Raw genomic sequence first — 12,648 nt, 5'->3', positions numbered from 1 at the left:
TGGGCTTCCCAGGGCTGCCCGAGGCCAGATGAGCCTTCAGTCCCAAGTACGGAAGGTGCAGAAGCCAAGGGAAGGGTCTCAGAGCACCCCGTCAGCCTTCCCATTCTACAGGTGAGAAAACTGAGGCTTGGAGAGGGGACTTGCTTGCCCAGAGTCAAACAATGAAGGCCTTGGGTTAGGATTTTTAAGAAAGCCACTCTAAACCAAACCTCTGACAAAATAATAGTAATAATAATCTCGCCACGGAGCTTTATTCACTGATATTTCCAATTCTGTGGCAAAGAATGTCATCAGTCCTTTGGGACTGATGGAGGCTTTCTTCCAATACCACAACAGGGGGAAATCTATGACAGGTCAGTCTCATTTTACATTTCCCAGTATGACATGGAACCTAGTTTCTAACCTAGTTTCTAGGGGTTCACAAATCTGAAAGACAAAATAAAATCATCAAAAGAACCCTTTGAACACTGATGTGACATTTGTTGTCCCCTGGTAACAGACACTGTGCTAGGCCTACAACTTAAGTAAAATGGCATCATCTGAACATAATTTCTCAGAGGAAAGTTAACAAATCAAATAGTGAGCAGACATCTTACAGCGACCATTGACGCTTTTTTTTTCTTCAAAAACCAAATTCTCCATTTAAATTTCTGAACATAATAACGCCTAATCACTGACCAGTACATTTTAAAAGGTGACAGCCCATACAGAGCAAGATTTACAAACACCTAGGCAGAAGAGGGTCCCTGTTTCATAACTCCTCAACTGTTAATCATCAGTGATGACTAACTCTGGAATTAGGGAAACATTTTATCCTGAATATGCTAATTTAGAGACAGTGCTGTCAGGAGGCTAACTTCTGGCTCAAAGACACTTCAACGCCTAAAGCAGTTTTACATCAAAAGCCCTTGTAGGAGACTTCCATCAGGACCAGGGGAAGATGGAAGCTGGAGGGGGGCATGAAGAAAGGGGAATTCAGGTTTTTAGGATGAAAGAGATCATAGAATCTGTCTAACGGCTAAGGGGAAGGAACCAGAAGAAACAAACAAACAAAGGAATATGCTCGATTCATAATGGAAGAGAAAGAGACCATTCAATTAGACTATTGATTTTTGTGGAATAACATCTCAAAATTCCTTGAATCCCAGCTTTAATAAAGATATATATATATATATATATGAAAAAAATCCTTCCTGGGAAAGAAAAACTCAACTCCTAAATGATCAGGTTAATTCACAGTGTGGACATAAGAAATAGTAAATACACAGTTTGATATTTGATTTGCAAAGTGAGAAAGGAAAGCATACTAAATTCTATAGAATGAGCTTTTCTGATCCCAGATATACTAAGAACTTGATAGTTTTTTGGCTGCAACGACTTGTAAATATCTAGAAGAGCCCAGATTTTGAAGCCCTGAGGACACTTGCTAAAACTCAGAAACTTGGCACTAGTCTTTGCACACAATTTGGGTTTTCTGTCAGAGTTGTTACCTTACCAAATAGAGCCATCTGTGTTCCCTCTGGGAAAGGTTCAACTGTTCTGTTGCCATTGACATGATGTTTGGCTAGAAAAAAAAAAAAAAAGAAGAAAAAGAAAGAAAGAAATGCAAGTTAAGTGTAAAGTTCTACACACATACTAACACATGGCATTAAATGTGTCAGAGAGCCTAGTTCTCATTTTTAGTTAGCAACGGTACCAAAGCTCACCCTCTGAAGAGAGTTTCAACTATTTTGTTTTTAATCTCAGTTACAAAAGAGCCTAGAGATGGCCTGATTCAGGCATGTCATTTTACAAGCGAGCGTGCACAGACCCAAGCACGTGCAGAGCCATGCAGCGGCGGGCAGCAGAGCCAGCCCAGCCTGGAAGCTCCTGACTCCCGGCCAGAGGGTCCCCTGTGTGCCAGGCCGTGCCCTGGAGAACAAGGAGAGCTCGGGATTCCAGGGTGCATTGAGGTGGCTTCCCCCGAGGACTCCTGATGATCAGAAGTCAAGTGAGCTGTAAAGACAGCAGCGTAAGCCTGGGACCAATTTTTCGAGAACCAGAATAGCACAAGTCAAGCACTGTTCCAGGGGCCAGAGACGCTTGCCTTTTAAAGACCAGACAGACTTTCATTCCAGTGCTTCTTACTACTTGTCATCCACCCTCCTCACCTCCACCAATCATCCTTCCCACCCGAGTGCATATCAAGGACTTAGAAATAAAAAGTGACCAGCTTAGGGCTTTCCAACATTAACTTGTTTATATAACCCCCAAACTGCAACCGGATAGAGAAGATCTGAGCACGGTCCCTCTACGTGTAGTCTAAGAAGGTCCTCAGGAATGTCTGAATATGGGCATTTACGTTGAAAATACATAAGAAAAGAATGGCTAAAACACATTGACTCTGCATCATGGTGCACTTATATTTTGATTTCATGGGTCACATTAGATTTAGTGAGCCCTGGCACAGGGCTCAGCACCAAAGCTAGGCTCTGAGGCATTTAGAGGGGAAGACTGACATGGCTCTTGCCCTCATGGAGTGTACAAGTATCTTCAAGAGGTAAAAACTTCGGGGCTTCCCTGGTGGCGCAGTGGTTGAGAGTCCGCCTGCCGATGCAGGAGACACGGGTTCGTGCCCCGGTCCGGGAAGATCCCACATGCCGCGGAGCGGCTGGGCCCGTGAGCCATGGCCGCTGAGCCTGCGCGTCCGGAGCCTGTGCTCTGCAACGGGAGAGGCCACAACAGCGAGAGGCCCGTGTACCGCAAAAAAAAAAAAGAGGTAAACATTTCAAGAGCGAACTTTACCAGAACGCTTCCAATTGTGTGCTAAGTCCTGGAGTGGGGACCAAAGGTACTGTAAGAGTTTGCAGCAGAGGGACAGCAAGCTGCAAGGCTGAGCCAGGGCCTGGAGGAACTGCAACTAGTGTCGAGTCTAACAGGAGGAGCCGGGTTTGGAAAGGCAGAGGGTGAGGGAGCAAGTCGAGTGAGAGCCAGGAGTAGATGCAACCAAGGCGTCATCCTGGGCCACACTAGAGTCTAGTCTGGGTGCAGCAGAGGACACATGTCGGAAGCCATGGCACTTCAGGAGGGGTGGGTAGGCAGGCACCAGGTCACGCAAGGTCTTGAGAACCCCATCCAAATCCGTGGGAACCCTAGGCAGCCTCCGCAGCACTACTGCAAGTATTTTAGAACCTGCAGGCTTACGAGGCTCAGCCTAGCTAGACGATCCCTTCAGGATACCGTCAGTTCAGCGGCTTCCACGGATTCTTGAGGAATGGTGGCAGGACCTGAGCACGGAATAGCTGGGAGAAGGCGAGGAGCCGGGCTGAACCAGAGAACAAGCCTCACAGCCTCGAGGCCCCAACTGGCACCATCAGCAGATGCAAGAGGGAAGGTCACAGGTGGCCCTGGGACCTCGGACAGTGCTCAGATATGGTCAGGACCATTGGTTACTGAATCCAGAGGAACGTGATGGGGCTCCACTTGGAGGCCACAGCTCTGTTCTACAGTTAGGACCCCAAAGCCCCTGTCAGAGGTTTTAAAACGTTTGCCTTTACACATATCAAGAGTCGTAAACCCATTCAAACTCTAACCCACTAATCCCACTCACAAAAATGTAATCTAAGGAAAAATTTGCGTGAAAAAAAAAAAAAAAGGTGGTAGACATAAACATATTTATTAAGGTACTACTGGTAATAAAGAAATCTTTAAAGCAACTAAATATCCAGAAACAGAGAAGTAGCTTAGAAAATTATAATTCATGATTTATCACAAGCCCGGAATATCATGCAACATTTTAAATATAGAATTGGAGAGATATATTGACATGTGAAAAAATATCTGGGATAACAGTAAGTGAAAACAATGCTATTACACGCTGAATGTAGACTATAATAACAACTAACAAAAATATGAATGCTTATGGGAAAAGACTGGCAGAGAAATATGCAAAAACAAAAATAACTAGGAAGATTATGCAAGATATTTATCTCTATCAATTGTCTTTGTCATTGTCAGATTCTTATTTCCTAGATGAAAATAGGTCTGTTTGGATTTTTAAAGTCAACAAAATTATAGATTTCTAAAATTTTTTCTGCAGTACTTAGTTTCCCAGGACAGTCCATCAGGACTTATGTATAGTCCAGTCGAAACACTACACACTTACCATAAAGAGTGTGGCCTATTTGACATCTCCTCTGGGACAGCTCAAAAGCACCTCCAATGCAGCAGGATATGCTTCCACTCCAAACCTGACCCCCTTCCATCATCCCTACCTCTGGGAATAGGACCACCATCCTCCTACTTTCTAGGCATCCTTGCCCATTCTCTCTCCTAATCTATCACCAAACCTGGCTCATTTTGCTTCCAGATATCTTTAGAATCCTTCCTCTTCTTCCCTTCACCATCCAAACCACCCTAGTCCCAACACTTACGGCCTCTTTGCCTGGACTCCTACAAGCACCTCTAGCTCTTCCACATCCCCTTTCTAATTCATTCTTCTCAGTGTCGCCACAATTATCTTTTAACTCTGATTATATAACACAAAGTCCCCGACCTTCTCCCCCACTTTCCATGGCTTCCCACTGCTCTTAGGCTAAAGTCAGAGCTCTTTAATGCAGCGTCAAAAACCCACATGGTCTGGCCACCTCAGTCCCTCATTCCCTCTACTACAGTCAGAGCTGCACCTTACACTTAGTCATTATTCCAGCAAGTAGACTACAAGCTCAGAGAAGGCAGGGCTCATATTGGTTCACTGTTTCCACAATTACAGCACACTGTGGGACCCAGCATAGGTGTTCAATAAATAGTTGCTAATTTAACGAAGGAAAACAAACTACTATAAAGTCTCTCTTCAGCCATTATGAAAGATATATTATTTGATACGCTAAACATATATCTCTCTTTATATGTACATGTGTCCCTTACACAAAAATGATGATTGAAAATGGCCACTCAGAGTCTCCCCAGCCAGGTGGCCTGGAGATCAAGGAACTCCTCTGTTCTAGTCCTTAAAGGCCACTCCTCTTCCCTTCCCATCCACCTACTCTCATCTGAGAAAATGCATGTGGAAAGACTGGAAATGCTTCCCGGAGAGGAAGGAGGATTCACATGCAACTCTCTCCTCAGTGCCAAAGTTCCCCGGGACTCTGTCTTATCTTTCATTCTAGAGCCTGAGGCCCAAAGATAACAAGCCCTGTTAACTTGATTTTGCATTTTCTCCTGAACCACAGCTGAGCCTGACATCAGTCCCTGGACAGCAAAGACACAGCATTAGCCAAGGAGAGACAGCACAGTATCCAGGGCTAAGGAACAAAACTGCCTGACCCTGAATCTCAGCTCTTCCCCTTCCTAGCTGTATGACCTTGGCTTAGCAACTTAGCCTCGTAGTGCCTCCGTTTCCTCTTTGTAAGGGTTTCCTCATTTGTACCTACTTTGTGGGTTGCTTTGAGAATCAAATGAGTTAATTTATGTAAAGCATTTAGAAGAGTGCCTGGCATGCAGTATACATTACTTAACTGTTAGGTTAGTATTATTTTACCATTTACATGTGAACTTTGTTTTTCACAAGATCTGAGTCAGGAATGACAAATACATGGCACATAATTACTTCTCCTCCACTTTCATGCCCATGGCAGACATCATTAATCAATCACAGCAGACTTTCATGATCCCCAAATATGACCACAAAATCTCTTCTCAACTTAGCACCCCACAGAGTCTCTTATTCCTTCGGGGGGGCACGTGTGATGAAATCACTTTGTTATTCCTGGTCTAAGTGAATAAAACAGAAAGACAGTACAAGGAAAAGCCATTTTCTTTCTCATTTCTACATAATACATTGCAATTTTTAAAAAGACTCTTTGAAAATCTCCAAAACTCTATACAGCTTTACGGATAAAAGAATGGAGGAAAATCTGAGTGCTACTTTCCATTCCATGAGGAGAGAACGGGGAGTTGTTAAAGACCAAGCAATGGCAGTGCTAGTCCTGCAAACCGAGGGCATTTTTCCATTGAAACTCTGCTGAGGCAAGTACAGGACTTGGGGGCCAAAGAACCAGAGACCCTTTAAACATATTCTAAAGGTCAAATAAGACTGGGGGTGGGGAGACTCACCTGGGAACCTAATCAGCATTTGTAATTTGTTTTTTTTCAAAATTGGTGGCATATTTCACCACAGAAACAATCAAACTGACTAAACAGAAAAGTCACTCATTGATTGGGCACTAACTATTGATTACCAGCAGAGCATGACACGGAAACAGGAGGGGGTCCGTGACAGGGACATCTGTTGCCTGGCCACAGCAGGGTGGCTGCCTCCCATCTGGCTGGTTGGGCTCCGTGGGAGCTTGTTCTAAAGCCCCACGCTCCAGGAGGACAGCCTCTACTGATGGCCATGACGTGTCCTCAGTCAAGGGCATGTGAGGGCGAGGAACAGATTTCCATTTATCTTGAAAGCCCAGCGCTCCAGGAGCAGCGAGGTTAATTAGAGCACGACTGGGTCAAAGTCAACTATCGGAGAGATTTTGAAGGGGATTTGGGGGGCACTTCAAAAGCTTTAGAAGATGATACTGACGCTGTTTCTTGCTTTGTTTTGTTTTATGAGAATGTCTAGTGCACTTCAGACTTTATGACTGTTCTCTTCCTTCAGAAAAATACAATAAAACAGTTCAACAATGCACGCGCAATAATGCAAATGCAGACATAAACCAACCGGTGATTAGCGCCACATCCTGTGCTCAAGCTGAGAGCTAAAATTCCTATCTTCTGGGTAAGGCTGTCGGGGGGACTTATAGGTAAATGGCAGGGAAGTGGGGGACTGGACGGTGGGCCCCCAGATCCTCAGGATTCTCCTGTACGGCCAAGCCCCTCCAGTCTGGGTGACCATGGAGACACCACCTAATTGGAGATCCCAGGAACTGCTGCTGCTGTCCTGGAAGTCCAGGTCCACTGCTGGGCGCAGAATCACCCCAGGACTGGAACAGCTGTATATTGGACAGAAGCCTCAGAGCTGCAGACCATCTAGCGGTGGTGCCTGCCCCTCCCCGTCCTGTTATTTATCCCACAAAACCCAGCGCATACTCGTTCTGTGTTCCTATCAGTCATTCACGCCGCTATGAGGCTCACCGGTGGCGATGAGGTTCAGTTTGGGGCTGGAGTAAGAGTGCATTTATTTCACGAATAAGGTAACACAAATCTACCAGGCCGGGCTTCCCTGGTGGCGCAGTGGTTGAGGGTCCGCCTGCCGATGCAGGGGACACGGGTTCGTGCCCTGGTCCGGGAGGATCCCGCGTGCCGCGGAGCGGCTGGGCCCGTGAGCCGTGGCCGCTGGGCCTGCGCGTCCGGAGCCTTTGCTGCGCGGCGGGAGGGGCCGCAGCAGTGAGAGGCCCGCATACCGCAAAAAAAAAAAAAAAAAATCTACCAGGCCCCCAAACCAAACATGGTCTCACAGTCCCTCCCCTTGTCTGTTTCCTTGTGGCTCTTCCTCTAGATCCCAAATCCCTGGTGTCTCAAGGACAAGTCAGACTGGAACGAAGGCGGGTTCATATCTGGCCCACAAGCCTGAGCCTTGGACGAGGCTCTGTCTGCAGCAGAGGGTCCTTTGATCGCACTGACTAAGCCTCCTGGGCCCTGGGCCTGCCAAGGTGCCCTTTACAGCGCTGTAAGGATGAACGGATGACTGCTGATTTGTAAAGAAAGGGCAGCAGGAGTTCTGAGGGTGCACCTGCAGCCCAGTCACCCAAATACAGGACAGGTGCACTGGAAGAGGTCAGGTGACGATGCTTCTGGTTCCCCCCCCCCCCCCCCCCCCCCGCCCAGAGGCACTGTGCTTCTATCATATTTTTGTTCCTTACAGTGCCTGTTACTTTGGCTATGGTGTTTTAAGCTGACTGTTAATCCAGGGTGTACTCTGTATGTGAGGAGGGGGAGGGGGGAAGTTACATGGCGGTGGGCAAGTTACGGGGACGGCCGACCTCTGCTCTCCACCCATCCTGTGTCCAAGGAAGCTGGAGTCCTTCCTACCGATTGGTGAGGTACGCAGCTAGAGGCAGGTGGAGTCTGTGGCTAGGAGAGGCTGGAGAGGAGTCCCCCGCAAAGGCAACGGCGGGAATGAGACGAAGGTCCCCCACTGCTGTGAACACCCAGGGGCGAGCGCTCCCCTCAGAGCTCCAGGGGGAGAGGAGGCCCAGCCCGCACTGTCTTCCTCCCATGGTGACCAGTGGCTGTGTATCTAAGTGGGAGCCGCCCTAAAAGCAAAAAATACGTGATGGAAAAGGCAGGAAAATCAGATGAGAACATTTTAGATTGTAGCACTAAAACAAAAATTCACCTGTCACAGAGGATTTTATCCTTATGCCCAAGCCTCTGTCCTTCCTCCAGTTAATGCCTTGTCCCTTTGCTCCAGGGGCAACAAACTGAAGACGAGCTCTTGGTCAGTGAAGGTGGTGATTCCTCGGGCTCAGGCAGCCCTGCGCCCCCGGGGTCCCCCTGCAGCAGAGCCTGAACGGCACAGTGACCAGTTAGGACCGAGCAGAGCAAGGCTGGGCTCAGCCCCAGTGAGGACACGTCGGGGGAGGCATCAGCTCCAAACGGTGGAGCTTACGGCTCAGACCCACTAGCAGTTACGTGTCTAGTAGGTGCCAGGTACCAGCTACCGTGGGAAGAAAGATAAACTTCATAGACCCTACACTCAAGGAGAGCCATTTACTCAACAAACTTATTGAGAGAAATCCTAAGAGGAGATTTCTGGCCAGAAGAGTGAGCTGAGGATGAGAGTGTGTTTTAAAAATAAAGCATTATGCAAGCAGAGGACATTTTTACTTTTTGTGCTGTGCCTGCTGTGCTTTCTGAGGTCTGCTCAGGGCACAAGACCACGAGTGTGACTCCAAACCCGGAACAGCAGCGCCAAGTGCACAAGGCCTCAGACACCGGCCCTTTCCTGTTCCTAAGAAAAACTGGCCCAGAATGATCCCGCTGTGTCCCCACAAGACGGCACAGGAGAGTAAAGGAGAGTGACCACAGGGACGCCCACAGTGAGAGGGCAGGAGGTGGACCAGATGCCCCAGAAAACAGTGCCAGAATGATTTCTGTACGTGCCTAAGCAGGCTTCCATGATTCTGTAAAAGACACTGATTCCACGGCCAGAGAGAAAGTGGAGAATGATAGGAAGACAGATGACACATAAAAAATTAACTATATCAATAACAAACACATACAAGACTAGATGCTCAACCACACAATGAGATACTATTTTCAATTCGTGAAAATGGCAAAATTACAAAACCAACGCCAAGTACCAATGAGGGTGTAGAGACACGGGCTTTCTCATGTACTGTTCATGGAAGTGGGGATGCTGCAATCTATTTGGAAAGTAGTCTGGCAATATGCATCAGGAATGTCAGAAGCTTTTAAATTATTTCTACCTTAGGAAATAATCAGAAGTGAGGCAAAGGTTTCCAAAGATGTTTATAGCAGAACTGTTTATAACAGTGGAAATCCGTAAAAAACCTGTATGGCCCAACAAAAGGGGGATAATGAAATAAACTGTGGCACAGTCCTCAGATGCAATATTACCTCATAATTTTAAAAGTATGATCATAAAAAGGTTTCTTCCACGGCGTCAGGAAATAGTAATAATATAGAGTTAGGTGGAGAATAGCAAGAAAAAAGAGGAAGTCTAGATCCTATTGGGTGTATTTTCAAGTTGTATAAATCTAAACGTTTTCCTTTGAGTCCCATTCCTCTGTTTTCTTTGAGAAGGAGACCGAGCAAGAGAAACCACTGAAACTCTCTTAAGTGAGAAAAACCCATGAGCAGATCACTTCCTGCTTGATCGCATAAGGACCCTCTTCTTTCCAGGGTTTTAAGTACCTTGAACTCTCGCTTGTTCCTTAACACAAGGCCCCCCCCCCCCGGGTGAAGAGCCCTGGAGACGCTCAGGGACTTCAGGACCAACTTGACCCAGCCGCATGACTGCCCTATTAAATCCCCTGATGAGGCCGCTGTTGCTGAGATGCGCAGGGCTCTGGAGCTTATGAACTCATAGGCAGGCGTGTGGGGGAAGGAGGAAAGAAGGCTGGCAGAGGGACCTGGGGGGACGTATCTGCTCCAGCAAGTCCAGGCACAGGGATCCGTATTCCATCCAAATAACATCACAGTTCAGAAAACAACGACTGAACATCACTTATGTGCCAGGCACTGGGCTCACTGTCGGTCACACAGTAAGATAGTAAGACGACGCCTGCCTTCTCTTCATCCTTCACTGACCAGCACTGTGCCTGCCCCACTTGTTAGAGCTGCTGACCAGGTACACCTGCAGAGGCTCCTGTGTTAGCGGCACTGCCTACAGCTCCTTAACACACCCTGTTACCCCATGATCATCAGACGAGCATGAGTTCCCCATTCACACCGCATTATCCCAAGAAAAGCATTCCGTCACCATTCATTTCATGTTTTTTTTTTTCCATTTCATTTTTAGAAGAATTCCATTTTCACTCGTGTAATACCGTTATTAATTACCACATTTAAGAACCATGTCTAATTTAGGCATCTGTGATAAGCATATAATATTAATTGATGGAAAAATTTCCACCTGACTTTTATGAAATCTCCCTGCCTCCTCTTAACACATGTAATTCCTAATGACTACCAAAATAGACAATCTTGAGACGAGAAATTCCATTTAAAATAAGGTTACTTGAACATGTCAGCTGGAGGAATGTGACATCTCCGTGAATAACAGTGTTGAAAACAGTTGTGTTAAAAACTGTGGCTGTAGGGACTTCCCTGGTGGCGCAGTGGTTAAGAATCCACCTGCCGATGCAGGAGACACGGGTTCGAGCCCTGGTCTGGGAAGATCCCACATGCCGCGGAGCAGCTAAGCCCGTGAGCCACAACTACTGAGCCTGTGCTCTAGAGCCCGCGAGCCCCAACTACTGAGCCCGCGTGCCACAACTACTGAAGCCCACGCGCCTAGAGCCTGTGCTCCGCAACAAGAGAAGCCACCGCAATGAGAAGCCCGCGCACCGCAACGAAGAGCAGCCCCCGCTCGCCGCAACTAGAGAAAGCCCGCGCACGGCAACGAAGACCCAGCACAGCCAAAACTAAATCAATAAGCAAGTAGATAAAGGTGGCTGTGCACCAAAATGATTTCTAAGGTATGTTTCCTATTGATCCTAAAACATATTTTAGATTTTGAAGATGAATGTTAAATGTATCTATAAAGGATCACACAGAGATCATACTTTTTAGTATTGTTGTAAAAACCGTTGCCCTTCAAAGACCTGGCGTCCCCGGCTTGCGTTGCTTTAGTCCCCTCCACGTCTACTACAGCGTTTGCCCGTATGAAAATAATCAGCGCTGTGCAGAGCATCCAAGTTGTGCAAATGTAATTAAAGCATGAGCCCCACAGAGGTATGCTCTCATCCCATCCTCAGAGTCTAGTAACACTTTGGAGCCTCCGTGTATGCCTCTAAGACCACTGATTATGCTCTTACACACACTGTATACACACCGTGAGAGGAAGCGGCGCAGGGCTTGAGCAAAGCGCCGTAGCAAGCAGTGGTCTGCTTCCTCCTTCCTTGTGACCGGGTCAGCGGCCTCCAGCGGGAAGGAGTCCCTTGATGGCACAGCATCTGCCTGGAGGTTGAGTGAAGCGCGTCTGCTGTCAGGCCGCCGATGGGCAGGAATGGTCCAGTGACTCCCCTACCCCTGTCTCCACCCCCGTGACAGTGATAAATGACCGGGCCCTCTGCTCAGCTGAGCCTGACGGACCAGACCTCCCCTTGCAATCTGTCCCAGACCAACACCAGTCTTTCCCCCCACAAGATCCTCCTCAGCACGCCACGCAGGCCGGCACCAGGGTAAGGCCAGACCTATCTGCTTTCCGTGACTGTTCTTTCATGAAAACGAATTATGACTTTATTTCTAAGCGGAAGCTCCTAATCAAAAATGGAATATGTTGTTACAAGCCTCACAGGGAACTTGTCTCAATTATCTTTTGACATTAGAAATGAAGGAGATACAGCTAAATACGGGACTTTAATTAGAAAGAAAGAGGAACAGTCATGGATATAAACATGGATGTCAATCTGGCTTCCATTTAAATCAATACATTTTCAATTTATTAAGTTATTACTGTTGGTGGTGGTCAGGAGAAAGAGACAGAAGAGTCTGAGGGGAATAAAATATTGATAAGGAGACGGAACATTAACACTGACCATTAAACAAGATTCATCACCGATTAGCTCCTACAATACATTTTGTTCATGTGCAAAGATAGTCATTTCAGGATTGTTTGTAAAGAGACTGGCACCGACCTTTTACATAAAATAGTCTATAATGTGGAACAATATATGCACCATTATAAAGAATGAGGTAACTCTGTAGGTAAAGACATGGAACTATCTACAAGATGCATTGTTAATTGGGGGGAAAAAATCAACAGGCAAGATAAGATAATGTGTATAATATGCTACAATTTCTTTTTTTGATATTCTATTTTTACCTTTTGAATTTTGTTCCATGTGATACATTACTTTCTTGAAAATAGAGATAAAAAACATTTTAAATGTCTCCAGTCTTTGCTACCCCGTGATTACCCCTGCAGCCTGAGAGCCTCTTCCCAGGGCTGAGGGCATTGCTGAGACGCAGGAGTGACCAGTGGCAGGC

General features: G+C 46.7%; 1 protein-coding gene across 5 annotated transcripts in view; it reads right to left on the bottom strand.

The window, feature by feature from the left end:
• Positions 1-12,648, bottom strand: part of MSRA (methionine sulfoxide reductase A) — a 373,391-nt gene that overhangs the window by 226,017 nt on the left and 134,726 nt on the right. For 3 of the 5 annotated variants that reach the window (XM_059071369.2, XM_067040010.1, XM_067040009.1), the window contains exon 2: positions 1,496-1,564. The exons of the other annotated variants lie outside the window; for them this stretch is intronic. In XM_059071369.2, coding sequence (XP_058927352.1) covers positions 1,496-1,564 — 69 coding nt within the window. The remainder of the gene's footprint in view (positions 1-1,495; positions 1,565-12,648) is intronic. 5 annotated transcript variants of the gene reach the window in all.

Source organism: Kogia breviceps, chromosome 8 (assembly GCF_026419965.1).
Source record: "Kogia breviceps isolate mKogBre1 chromosome 8, mKogBre1 haplotype 1, whole genome shotgun sequence".
In the NCBI taxonomy this organism is placed as follows: Eukaryota; Metazoa; Chordata; class Mammalia; order Artiodactyla; family Physeteridae; genus Kogia; species Kogia breviceps.
Note: the sequence above shows the minus strand (reverse complement) of the source record. Positions and strands in the feature narration are given on the sequence as shown.